This window comes from Necator americanus, chromosome I (assembly GCF_031761385.1).
Source record: "Necator americanus strain Aroian chromosome I, whole genome shotgun sequence".
In the NCBI taxonomy this organism is placed as follows: Eukaryota; Metazoa; Nematoda; class Chromadorea; order Rhabditida; family Ancylostomatidae; genus Necator; species Necator americanus.
In genome coordinates, this window is record NC_087371.1 from 24,956,143 (window position 1) to 24,967,916 (window position 11,774).

Sequence of the window (11,774 nt, forward strand, 5' to 3'; positions counted from 1 at the left end):
CGCGTAACCGCTCTAGTTTTGGAGTTCTTCGTGATCTCCAAGCACGCTTTCTTCCTAGTAATCGGGAGCGGACTGCACATCTATATCAGCATGTATAGATGTTTTTAGATGACAAAGGCGGTGTTGCGATATAATTCTTCTCGGTCAACAATTATATGAAATATTTCGCACAATTTTGACACCTGCTTTTTGATCCTGAAATTACTTTTGAGATATCTTTGTTCAACTCAAACGAATATAGTCTCTAATCTCTATATCTCTAATCTCTAATATACACCAACTTGTCAGAATTCATATAACTGAAGTGCTATTTGAGAGGGTGCATAATTATTTGCGTCATTCATGTGAATCGAGCGAAAGCCACAAAAATCTATTACGGACATTTCAAGGGATGAAACGAAAAATAATACTACACTGACACCTCAAGAATAAGCCGATATTCTTCGCGCTGAAGGAGGGAGAGAGCGAATGAGAGTGTGAGCGAGGGTGAGTGAGAGCAAGCGGGAGAATATCCTTACTTCCACGAACACTATAGGATGCAATATTTCTTGGGGCAAGATGCAAACCTTTCCTCATCGATATCGAAAAGAGAGATGATACCACAGCTATGTCAAACCCCATATCCCAGGCTGGAAGCAGAAGACAGCGGCTTAATTTTGGTTCACATATGCAAAATAAGCGTTGGAAATGCATATGACACCGATTCCCTGAAATCAATGCGGCGTACTGAGCTACCCAACGAGCAAATGGTTGATTGTTCGTAACCTTCTCTTTCTCTTTCTATTTATTTCTAAAAATCCACCCACTCAAGGTGAAATAACTCTGAAAGAGAAACAATGTGGAAAGTTGTTCCAAATATTTTGTAATACTGTGATTGCAAGGTTTTTAGATGGAACTCCTTATTTGCCTGACGTTGTTCCAAAATCTATAATATCGGTGAACTTTTGGTGTTCTGCTGGCTTCGAGCGCTTTTGCAATCTCATCTCTACCCTTAGTGCTTTAGTTTCTGCTGCCTATAACCTTGGGTAGCCACCACTATAATCACCATCCTTCAGGTGAGTAATGAAATTAAAACTAACGATCTGATTGAGCCCGCGTGGAGTACCCGAGTGTCGGCGGCAATGTTACAAAGAGTACAGCCATGCATTACACGTCACTCTGAGGTCTCTAATATATCACGGTGAACAATCATATTTCCTCACCTGAGATAACCGCATATTCTGGATATGCATGATGCACTGTCTCAGAAGAATGCACGACTTGTTACAAATGTTTGAGCAGAAAAAACCCTAACGGAATAAGTTCTCAACAAAAACAACTAGAAAAAAAACAGAACAGTTCACCGCTCAGCACGAATTGATTCATATTTATCGCGCAGAGTTAGACATAGTTAGAAGAGAAGTTGAGAGGAGATTGAAAAATGCCACAAATTTAATACGTGAGATAAAAAAACAGTTCCCTTCATTTAAAACTCTCGAATACATCTTTATATAGCAGTTAGTTTAGCTGCTACGGCTAAGTAATTAAAAGAAACTAAACCAAGTCTATTGTGCGGAGGAAACAGCACAGAGAGTGGAAATACCGGAATGGGACACTAATTGCGACCAGTTTTTACAGTTGTCCCGATCTGAAAGCGAGAATGAGAGTGGCATTTCTAAAACACGACGGAGGAACACATCAATCAACAACACACTGACAACACGTGAAAATAACTCCCAAGGAAGCAGTGATCACCTCTCTTTGTTATGCATGTACCACAACCAAAAACTTCCGCATTTCTTTGAAACAAACTGGAGGACATTTTCTTTTTTCTTTTCCGTGCATTTCAGCGTGTGATTATATAGACATTGCCAGCAACATATGCTACAACATTAATATCTTAGAAAGGCATTTTCGACCATTTTCTCCACTGCTGATTCAAGTGTGACCAAAACTATGCAAATGTGTCGCTTCTCTTCACGCAAAAAAGTGCAAGTTGCCCTACTGAGCTGCAACGTGAAAATGCGGTGTAAGTAAACATCGACTAAACTAGTAATCTACAAGACTGAAGTAAGCGGAGGGTGTAACCGGACCGAGCAAAACAAAATAAACAAGAACTAATGACATACGTTGTCATCTACAGAATGGCTTCGCTTGATAAGGAACTAGGAAAACGAAAAATGCACAGTGACGAAAGAAAGCAGTAAACATCTTTACTTTGTCAAGGACACTCAGATTCTACCTCTATCTTCCTGGAAAAAAAAGGTATGAAAGATATTGTGGCCAGACAAACACCAAGACGATGTTGCACTCTGCTGTTGAAATGCAGGAGAAAATTTGACACACAGAGAAAGAAGAGACATCTACTACGCACTCACGTGCCTCGTGTTTGCGCCCGCATTTGTTGCGACCGATCGATGCGGTCATACGCTTTGCATAGAAATGCACTAGGTTCAGGAACATCGTGAATAGGTTGATGCATTTTGGTTGCGGTGATGAAACCCGGATGTGTAGAATCTACTGAGAACAGATCCTACACAACCTGGCTACACACAAAAAACCCATCTTGGTCTTCTTTCCTAGATCCTAAACGTTTAGGATAACAATCGCTATTAGAATAGCTTTCTTAACCTAGCAGGTTGTCACATGCAAAAAATGCCTGAGGAGAGAAGGTTGACTTTCGCCTAAGATTTTTAAGACTAAGATAAGAGAGGAGGTTGACTTTCGCCACACATTACGCTCGGTGCGCTAATTACGAATACGGAATTACGAATAGGTACTGTCCACAAAAACATGGAAGCTGCTTCAAAATAAATCTCGACTAATATTGCTTTTTGCACAACATGGGCAGTTTGCTACTATTAGTGTTCCTGATAATTTTAGCTGTTATCCTTTATTCAGAGAACATATTATACTTCATCCTTGAAATCAAAGTGCAAAATTGACTTTTCCTTTTTCGAGGCATTTTAGCTGTATGGTCTAGATTACCGATCTCGACAGTAAACAGTAGAAATGTTCGAAGCAGTAATTTCATCAGATCTTAAAAATATGCAAAAGAAACATCATATAACCGAAAAAAAACCAACTTTTCTCTATAGATAACTCAAGAGTGCAAAGAATTCAATATTATTTATTAATGATCTAGTCACTTCCTCGTAGCTAAAAAGTGCGAGAACTAAACTTCCGGGATGCTTGGTTAAAATAAACATCGTTGAATAATTAGCAATGCTGCTCAGAACTGCATCTATGATCTACCAACACAAGATCTACATAGATGTGCTACCCCCACATCATGCTCACTCTGGAACCACTATTCATCAATCTAGGCAATTCAGACCGCAATAATCCAGTGTTCTTTTCCATCAGCTTATTGTTTATAAAATCTACTTTACTCACCTTTCTTTGTTTGGCTTGGTTCTCACACCTCCAAGATTGCTTACCTTCGTTTTCACTTCTTTCTGTGGCTAGTCTCCACAATAAGAATGAAGATCTCAAGTAATTCCCATTTAGGAAGGAACCTTAGCCCAGAAGGATTTAAAAACGATTTAAAAAGGATGCGTTTGCTGCTGTTTCTAGATGGAGAGCGCATGCGACACAAAAAGCACTTCAAACTCATAAGTTGAATAAGAGAAGAAAGATGCCTAATTATCACAGTAGCACGCCAGCTAGCTGAGTGAGGATAAGTGCTCTATAGGCAACTGAAGAAATTGAGGTGCCACCTGGTACGAAAAGAGGAAAAGAAGAAGCAAAGGGATCGCTCAAAAAAATACAGTCATCGAAACCCATATTGTTGGGGACTCCATCTTCCTCTAACGTTAATTAAATTAAAAAAAAAATTCCGATAGAGTGCGAAGCTACTGTTGGATAGATTGAGATCAATTGCTATGTCTTAACCTGGCTCTGCGCGTTTGTATGAACGTTGCGATTGAGTTTTTTCTCAGTGCCTTTCGACCGTTTTCGTAATACAACTTCGTTTTACCTAATTTTTCAAAATAACATTTTTTTTCGACAACAGTTCTATAAGATCACAGAGTTATTCTTCAAACGGTGCACATCGTGTCCCAAACCGCATTCGTTTCAATTATGTTCACTGATTATGTTACCATGTCACTTGTTCGGTTAGTTAAAGGCATCACCCCACGAATCTGAGGAGGTGCAGATTTCAGGTGGAGTATTCGTATACAGGATGGGAGACTACGGAGAGGGGGGTGATTCCGTCCATTTCTTGCTAATTGCCGTAAAAAACGGCCCGGAAGATGCGGCGCCGCACAAGACTGGCGCGCTCCAATCGAACCTCTTGTACAAAATGGTGCGCCAAAACGAATGAAGCCGTATCTTCCGGGCCGTTTTTACGGCAATTAGGAAGAAATGGACGGAATCACCCTCCTCTCCGTAGTCTCCCATCCTGTATACGAATACTCCACCTGAAATCTGCACCACCTCAGATTCGTGGGGTGATGCCTTTAAGCTTCTGCAAATTCCGGCTCTTCTCCTATACTGATAATTCCACTCGTTTGACTGATAACCATATTAGACTCGAGTGCTAGCCGGTGCATTATTTGAAACATCGTTTTAACATTAAAGTTGAAACCATAAGGTAACTTTCACACAAAAAGGAATTTGCTGCGCTGCTTCGATTTGCTGTTGGGATGTAATATAACGTATATAATAGTGTAGTGTATATAAATATAACGTTTGGGATGTATATTAAACAGTGAATGTAAGATGTGAAAGGCTACTTAGAAGGACCTAACTGAATATCTTCCATTTCTCTGAATCTCAATTATGACGGTTTTATGATGCAGTTGAAGAAGATTACAGCGCTGGACGAAACAGAAGGTCATTATCCACATCTTACTATATCTTTACTACGTGCTAAAATTAGCTTCCCTTTCAAAAATATGAATTATTTATGCAGACTCGTGTACCAGGAGACGTCTGTGAGCAATGAAAAAAAGAAGTTCATCCATACCTAGTTATAGACCGTATCCTTTCTGCTTCATACCTCCCCTTATGAAAACAGAAGAGAGGATTTAACGTGAGCACAATGAGTATATCAACTTCTTTCTAGATGTCAAATCGATTTTTTTTCTAGTTGGAATAATGTTTGCATAAAAAGGAAAAGTGGAAATTCGACAACCAAATGGGGGGGGGGCATTAGTAGTTCTAATGGAGATAATTTGGAAATCAACGCCAACAAACTAAAACGGGCCCTCCAATCCTACAATACTTTCTTTTACGACGAAGAAAGCAGGTAGGGTGGGAAAGTAATCAATACCTTTGCCTATAACCACGTTTGTTTGGCTACGTAATGGGTCAGTTTTATCACCTGCTCAGAAAAATGACCTCAGCCAAGGATAAGGAATGACGTATAAAGCTATACGCAATATTAACTTATCGGCGAAGAGCCGCCACTACGGTACATTGTTGCGGAACCACGGAACCATCTACCCGCTCCGAACCTTCAACGAACCACGCTTTATGACTATTTTGAGCTCTATTTCGGTGTGCTATAAAAAAGGGAGTGAATAATGTACTAATAATGTACTAGTAATAATAAGTATGTATGTACTTTATATACTTCATGTATTATACAACAAGGTAACAAGGTGAACAATGCTAAGAAGGTTGGGGAACTAAATCATTCGTTTTTGGAAAATCGAAGGAAAAACGAATAGAAGTAGTATTCACAGTTATCGAAAACAGCAACAATGGCTCAAAAACCACCAAAACAAGGTACATCTGGTTAGGATCATTATCGCATAATCATGATAATTCTAGACTGTTACATAAGAACTAGAAATTAGAAAGTTTCCTTTGTAAAAGGGATATGGTTAAGGTTGAATTATGTACGTCTTCTATCCTTCTCAGCTTAATTCATCTTATCATTCACGCAGACATATAAATTGACATGTTATTCTCTATTTTTCTTTTTACAGCACATCAAAAAGAAGCGGAAAAAATCTTTCAAGCAGTTGAAGATTCGGAGCGAGCAGATGGTCCAGCAACAAAATATCGAAAGGCTGGCACTTTGCTAGGAAGCCAAAATGACCGGACTCGAAAGTGTGGCATTCCTTATAACAAAGCAAACTGACGAAAAGTAAAAGGTAGTTGGGTGCACTTAACACTGCTTTAATCGAGCTGTACTTTAAAACGCAAAAGTCGTTCCTAGAGCACCAAAACCGTTCATTACCGTCAAAAGTGGTGAACTCATCTCGCAGGCCATTTTCGGTCCTTTTTCTTCGTTGGAAGTACAACATGATTTGGCTTAGCTACTCACTTACAGTAAGCCTGTTTGGAGAGTTTGTTGAAGTTAAAGCATTAGCAGTTCCAGCTCTATCTTCCTTTTTTCTCTTAATAGCTTTACCCTACGTGTTATGGATCCTCTAAGACTGATGCTAAGATTTTAGGGCTCCAACTGACTCAGCTATTGAACTCTAATCGATTAATGAACTATCGCCTTCTCAAATGGGAAAGCCTCTTGACAGTTAATAACGGATTTAATGCTCTAAGAACGATTTCTGCGCTCTAAAGTGCAATTCCACTAGAGCAGCGTTGAGTGCTTCCAACAACCTTTTACTCCAAAAAAAAGTGGCAAAATAAAAAAAAGAACTAATTAGCGACATGTAACAATCCATAATTAAATTTGCTTAACTACTGCTCCATATGTGTCGACACATATTATACTAGTACCAGTTTCGACAACATTACCGCACACTCGATGTGAAGCATATACTGAGCATTTTCGCATGGATGTTTCTCGAACATCCTTCACTGCACTGACAGTGATCCAGATATATAGATATACTATACTCCTACACATACACAGGACTTAGAAGTTCGAGATAGGATGTATTCAAGCGATGGCGCCGGCGGTACTACAACGCGTCGACGAGAATTTCAGTATGAGACTTGGACAATGTGAACAAAATAATGGTCGCCACCTTACAGACTAACAATTAGCATTTTTCCTGCTTCTATAATAATTTTCATATGTGTTCTTATGATAGTTTGCAATATATGAGCTATGAAGTTTCTGTTTGTTATTCTAATCTATAGACCTTGCGATTTTACTACTCCACCCTGCACAACCACAATACGGATACAGCATAACTGGCCGACTGGCACTGATAGTTTATGTAATCCCGCGTATTCTGCAAACACCAGAAAATTGTGCAGAAAAACAGGTTGTCCGTTCTGTTGTATGGGCAAACGCACCTTCTCACTTGCCATATTGGTCTACTCTAACAAACTGTGCACGCAATCACTCGTCTTACCTACCACTTTAATAGGGAAACAAGCTTGTCGATTGGTTCTGGAGGAACTAATTGAGCAAGATCATATAACGAATTGCAAACATATCCAAGCAGTCCTAGCTGCCTTAAATTTGTCCCTATATATTACTGCAATGAAGTAAATTCCTGAACCACTTTATCGGTCACTAATGCAAGAGGTCCAGAAAATTTGTGGCAAAAAGTTACAAATATAGCATGAGCAAATTGATCGCTGGGCTAGACAAGAAGGAATATGGAGATGCTGTCTCAAACAGATATACACGAAGAAATAGAATGTAATTGCAAAATTTGGCTCTTCTGTCAATTCGGCAGAAATATGGGAATCGCACTTAAAAGAACTGCAATGTTCATCACCAGGAATTCCCGATAAACTTCTAATAGCGCCTCCATTCACAAAGAACTCATCAGGATATGCTCTAGGTTTTCTGTATATGTTCATACACTACAACGCCCAGAAAAAAGCTCGCAGTATCTTAGAAAGAGCCGCGGTGTTGCATAGATATATGCAATGCCTTGCAAGAAATGACGTTAGAATCGATAATAGAGCGAATAAAAAGGATTCAATCTTCAAAGCCAATATTTCGAAACAGAATGTTGATTCAACATAAACTCACGGAATAAGAGATACCCGAGCATTTGTGGTTGATGACTGCCAGCACCAGAAGAGACAGCGAGACGAGCCAAATCAAATGAAATTATGATGCCGAGGAAAGTGGTGCGAAAAGGACTAAATATATGACGAGAACCATTGCATCTTATTTCCTATCTGTCATCTATGGCTGCCAGCAAAGTTCACATCCGCGCAAGCGGCGCGGTCTGACGGTTATTGAACGTTCACAATTGAACGCTCAATATCCCCATACCGCATCATAGGAAACTCTGCTTGTAGCCTAGATGGTACAAGAGCAATCTTTTCGCATGTAACACGACAAATCGATGAATTAGCGTTCATCCGGGAGCCGATAAACGCACACAAGGGGTCCAACCAGGACCTGTTCTCCTTTCAGGAGTCAATGTTGCTTTTTGAATAAACAAGGTGATGCAGAGGTACATGAAACAACATCGATTTGCAGGAAATGTCCGACGACCGCGAGATGTGGAATCGACCGAAAACGCATAGGTGGAGCGCACCATCCAGACAGCTGATCGCAGTGTGGCACATAATGGAAGCAGTGCGCAGAGAGCGAGAGAGCATGGGTCAGAGAACGAGAGAGACTTCCGAAGGGACGGGAATAGCAGCTCACGTGGTAGCAGCGATCCAGAGAAGACCACGAAACAGGCCCAGCGAGAGTTCACCGTCCAATCGCTTGTGTGGTGCTGCTGCACACTTTCATCATGCGATCCAGAGCCCACATTCAGTATACAGACAGTGCTCAACTTAAAGGCATCACCCCACGAATCTGTGGTGGTGCAGATTTCGGTGGATGGAGACTTGGGGGGAGGAAAGGCGAAGATACGTTTCTTAGTGATTACCAGTCTTGTGCGGGCCCTTCGTTTTTGGATTAAAATGGAATACCTTCTCCATAGTCCCTCGCGTATATGAATACTCCACCTAAAAACTCCCCCACCCCAAATGTGGGGGGTTATTTTTTAAAAATTTACCCGAGTCCTAATTCACAGTGTCCTTAAGTCATTATTCAGGTCCACCTTACATGGCACCACCACATACTATCCAAATTTACCTCAGGTAAAAAGCAGCTTAGGGGGGCGCACAACACTTCTTTAATCGACCTGTACTTTAGAGCGCAAAAACCATGCTTAGATCACAAATAACGCTTTCAACTCTCTATTGTGATTATGATGTTGGCGGAAAAGCCATCTCTCAAGCCACTATCGGTTTCGTTGAAAGTACTGCATGATATGACATAGCTATTCACTTACAGTAAGCATGTCTGCGGAGTTTCCTAAAGTTAAAGCATTAGTAGTTCCAACTCTACTCTTTCGCTCTTAGCTTTAACCTGCATGCATTGATCCTCGAAGACTAATGCTTAGGTTTTAGGACCACGACTGACCCAGTAATCAATCTAATCACTTCTATTAATAACCTGTCGATAGATAATGTATTGAATTTTCAAATGGGGAAACCTTTTGACAGTTGAGAATGGTTTTAGTGCCCTAAGAATGTTTTTGCCCGTCAAATGCAGTTCGATTAGAGCAGTATTGCCTGGTCAGCAGCCAATTACATCTTAACCTTTACATCCACAAGTATTATTTTGGTCGGGGGCTACATAGGTTGGTCTTCAGTACTCCCAGTTTGTTGTGCACTGATAGGGCAAGGGAGAAGACACTTCCTAGGCTTCAAACGCTCGCGCCCTGTGGGCTATCTTCATTATCTGAAGATAGGAACCATCTGAAGTGACTACCGATATATTAGCTCAGGGCGTTGTAATAGTAGAGAGGACAATTGTAAAACCGTTTGAATCAACCTCTAGTCCTCTATCGATCGTGGTATGGAAGGATGAAGAACGCGCTTCGCAAATGGATTCAATGGATGAAGCGGTTGCTGTTATGAGCGGAAAGCACATCTTTGACAGACCAATCGGGATAAAGCCTGTGATTGCTGTATTTCACGTCTTGCGCAAGAAAACTGTCCATATTGCTACTAGCTCGTATGGGACGCCCACCTACTAGAAAATCAACTTATAGAGTTAGGTCAAGGCGACATAAAACACGCAACAATGCATAAGCGGCTGCTTTCGAAGCGACGCGGTGAGGATTGCGGTTGGAATCGAGGTGGGACCACTGCTGCACTCGACCCTGACCGCTACGCTCAATCGCGTCGCTTCGAGCGTTGATCGGTAACATAGCCTTTGGTTACTATATTATATTTTGCCATGTGTATTCTATATAGTTGTACTATAGTCGGGTCAAAACAACATGAAGCACGGTGCAGTTGCGTAAGCAGTTGCGCTTGAAGCGGTGCGGTGGAGCGTAGCGGCTAGGATCGAATGACCCCTGCAACCGTCCATTGTTGCAGTTCCAGATGGTCCCACATCGATTCCGACCGCCATCTCCACAGCGCTGCTTCGAGCGCAATCGCACACGCAACTGTACCGTTTCATGTTGTTTGACTCTACTATACGTTACCATCTTACTTTTTTTTATTCATGTCCGACTGATAAGATACACTGACCCATTCCCCCTATAACTAATGTAAGCACATAACGGCACAGTAGGGCCTCACAATTATTCGGAAAAATAAACAAATAACGCGGTAAACACTGGGCGATCTAGATTCACCTTGCAGTGTTCATCGCGAACATTCTCAGAGCATGATCTACTAACAAAGCTCGCATCGAGAGTTACATTGACTTGCTGAAGCTAATACAATAGGAGGCGCATTCCACGAACATAAATTACCTTAGGGGTTCCTGTTTTTTGTAGGTATAACGCAACAACTCGAATACGTCGAAATTCGAAATCCGCATCCGACCACTACAATAGTGAAACCAAACATTATCATATCAATGCTGGCTAAACTATGAAATCGAAATCTCACATACAGATAGGGCGAAACATTACGAAGTCAGAAATAGGATCCCCTCTTTAACAGTACATCCGATGAAAACGCAAGCAAGCGGGGACTACCATGAATACACAAGTCCACAAGTTTCAGTACAAGTTCTTCCCAATTTAGCGATCAACAAAAAAGCCAACATCACGAATGGTACAACAATGTAAATATGAAGAAAAATGTAGAAACTATCTTATCGGTGTCCCACAGAAACTCTAATATCACTGTCAATTAACCGCTACTCTCCACCGCACCGCTGCGAGCGCAGCCAACTGCACTGTACTTCCTTTTTTGTGACACTACGATAGCTGAATTGCGACACTTTGTTTTCCTATGAAAAATCTGCAAAAGTTACAATCTTTGTGATATCTAGTATTGTAACCTTGAGAACATTTTACAAAGCTTGCAGAGCAAGATGGAGATGGGTTCGGACGAACGAAAAACAATAAGTGTTCATTATCACGGACACAACTTGAAATATTTCAAAACGTCATTTGATCCGATAAGTATAAAATTTTTCATCTCCTAATGAAACAAACAGTACCCATGCACCTATTGTCTTGCGCCTGCTACTGGAAATAACTAATTCAATAATGGCTTCTTGTAGTTATTGTCAGTTTCACAAACTTAAATGTGAAGTCCGTCGCTAGTTTTTGTTTTCTAACAATAATTTTGTTTGAAAACAAAAACTTTACCTATCTTTATATATGTATTCTGAAGGGTGGAAGGGGAGAAAGATTCAAAAGAGATGCGCAATCGAGTTTACTCCTTGTTAAACAAAGTGACTAAGGTTGCAGAGATCCGTGAAGAAGTAAGTAATAAGTTCCAATATCCAATGGAACATCAAAAAAGCGAGTAGAAGCAAAAGGCGGGCGATGTGCGTGCGTGCCTTCGAGCTAGAAACAACTGGGATGGCGATATCGTCGACAAGTCTTACCCCTACCGATATCGTCGACAAGACCTACCCCTGATTTTCACGCATTTCA

At 40.8% G+C, this 11,774-nt stretch overlaps 2 protein-coding genes across 3 annotated transcripts; one reads left to right on the forward strand and one right to left on the reverse strand.

Annotated features, from left to right (window-relative positions):
- Positions 1-536: 536 nt before the first annotated feature.
- RB195_006779 (uncharacterized protein) lies at positions 537-764 on the forward strand (the record flags this gene model as incomplete). The annotated part of the gene is made up of 1 exon (XM_064180057.1): positions 537-764. The coding sequence occupies one exon, from the start codon at positions 537-539 to the stop codon at positions 762-764; it is 228 nt and encodes a 75-aa protein (XP_064036960.1).
- Positions 765-1,544: 780 nt separating this feature from the next.
- RB195_006780 (uncharacterized protein) lies at positions 1,545-8,226 on the reverse strand (the record flags this gene model as incomplete). 2 transcript variants are annotated; one of them, XM_064180059.1, is made up of 3 exons in its annotated part: positions 1,545-1,627; positions 7,889-8,001; positions 8,138-8,226. In XM_064180059.1, the coding sequence occupies 3 exons, from the start codon at positions 8,224-8,226 to the stop codon at positions 1,545-1,547; spliced, it is 285 nt and encodes a 94-aa protein (XP_064036961.1). The 2 variants fall into 2 exon arrangements, with proteins under 2 accessions (XP_064036961.1, XP_064036962.1); XM_064180058.1 differs by lacking the exon at positions 1,545-1,627 and adding an exon at positions 7,318-7,382.
- Positions 8,227-11,774: the final 3,548 nt, after the last annotated feature.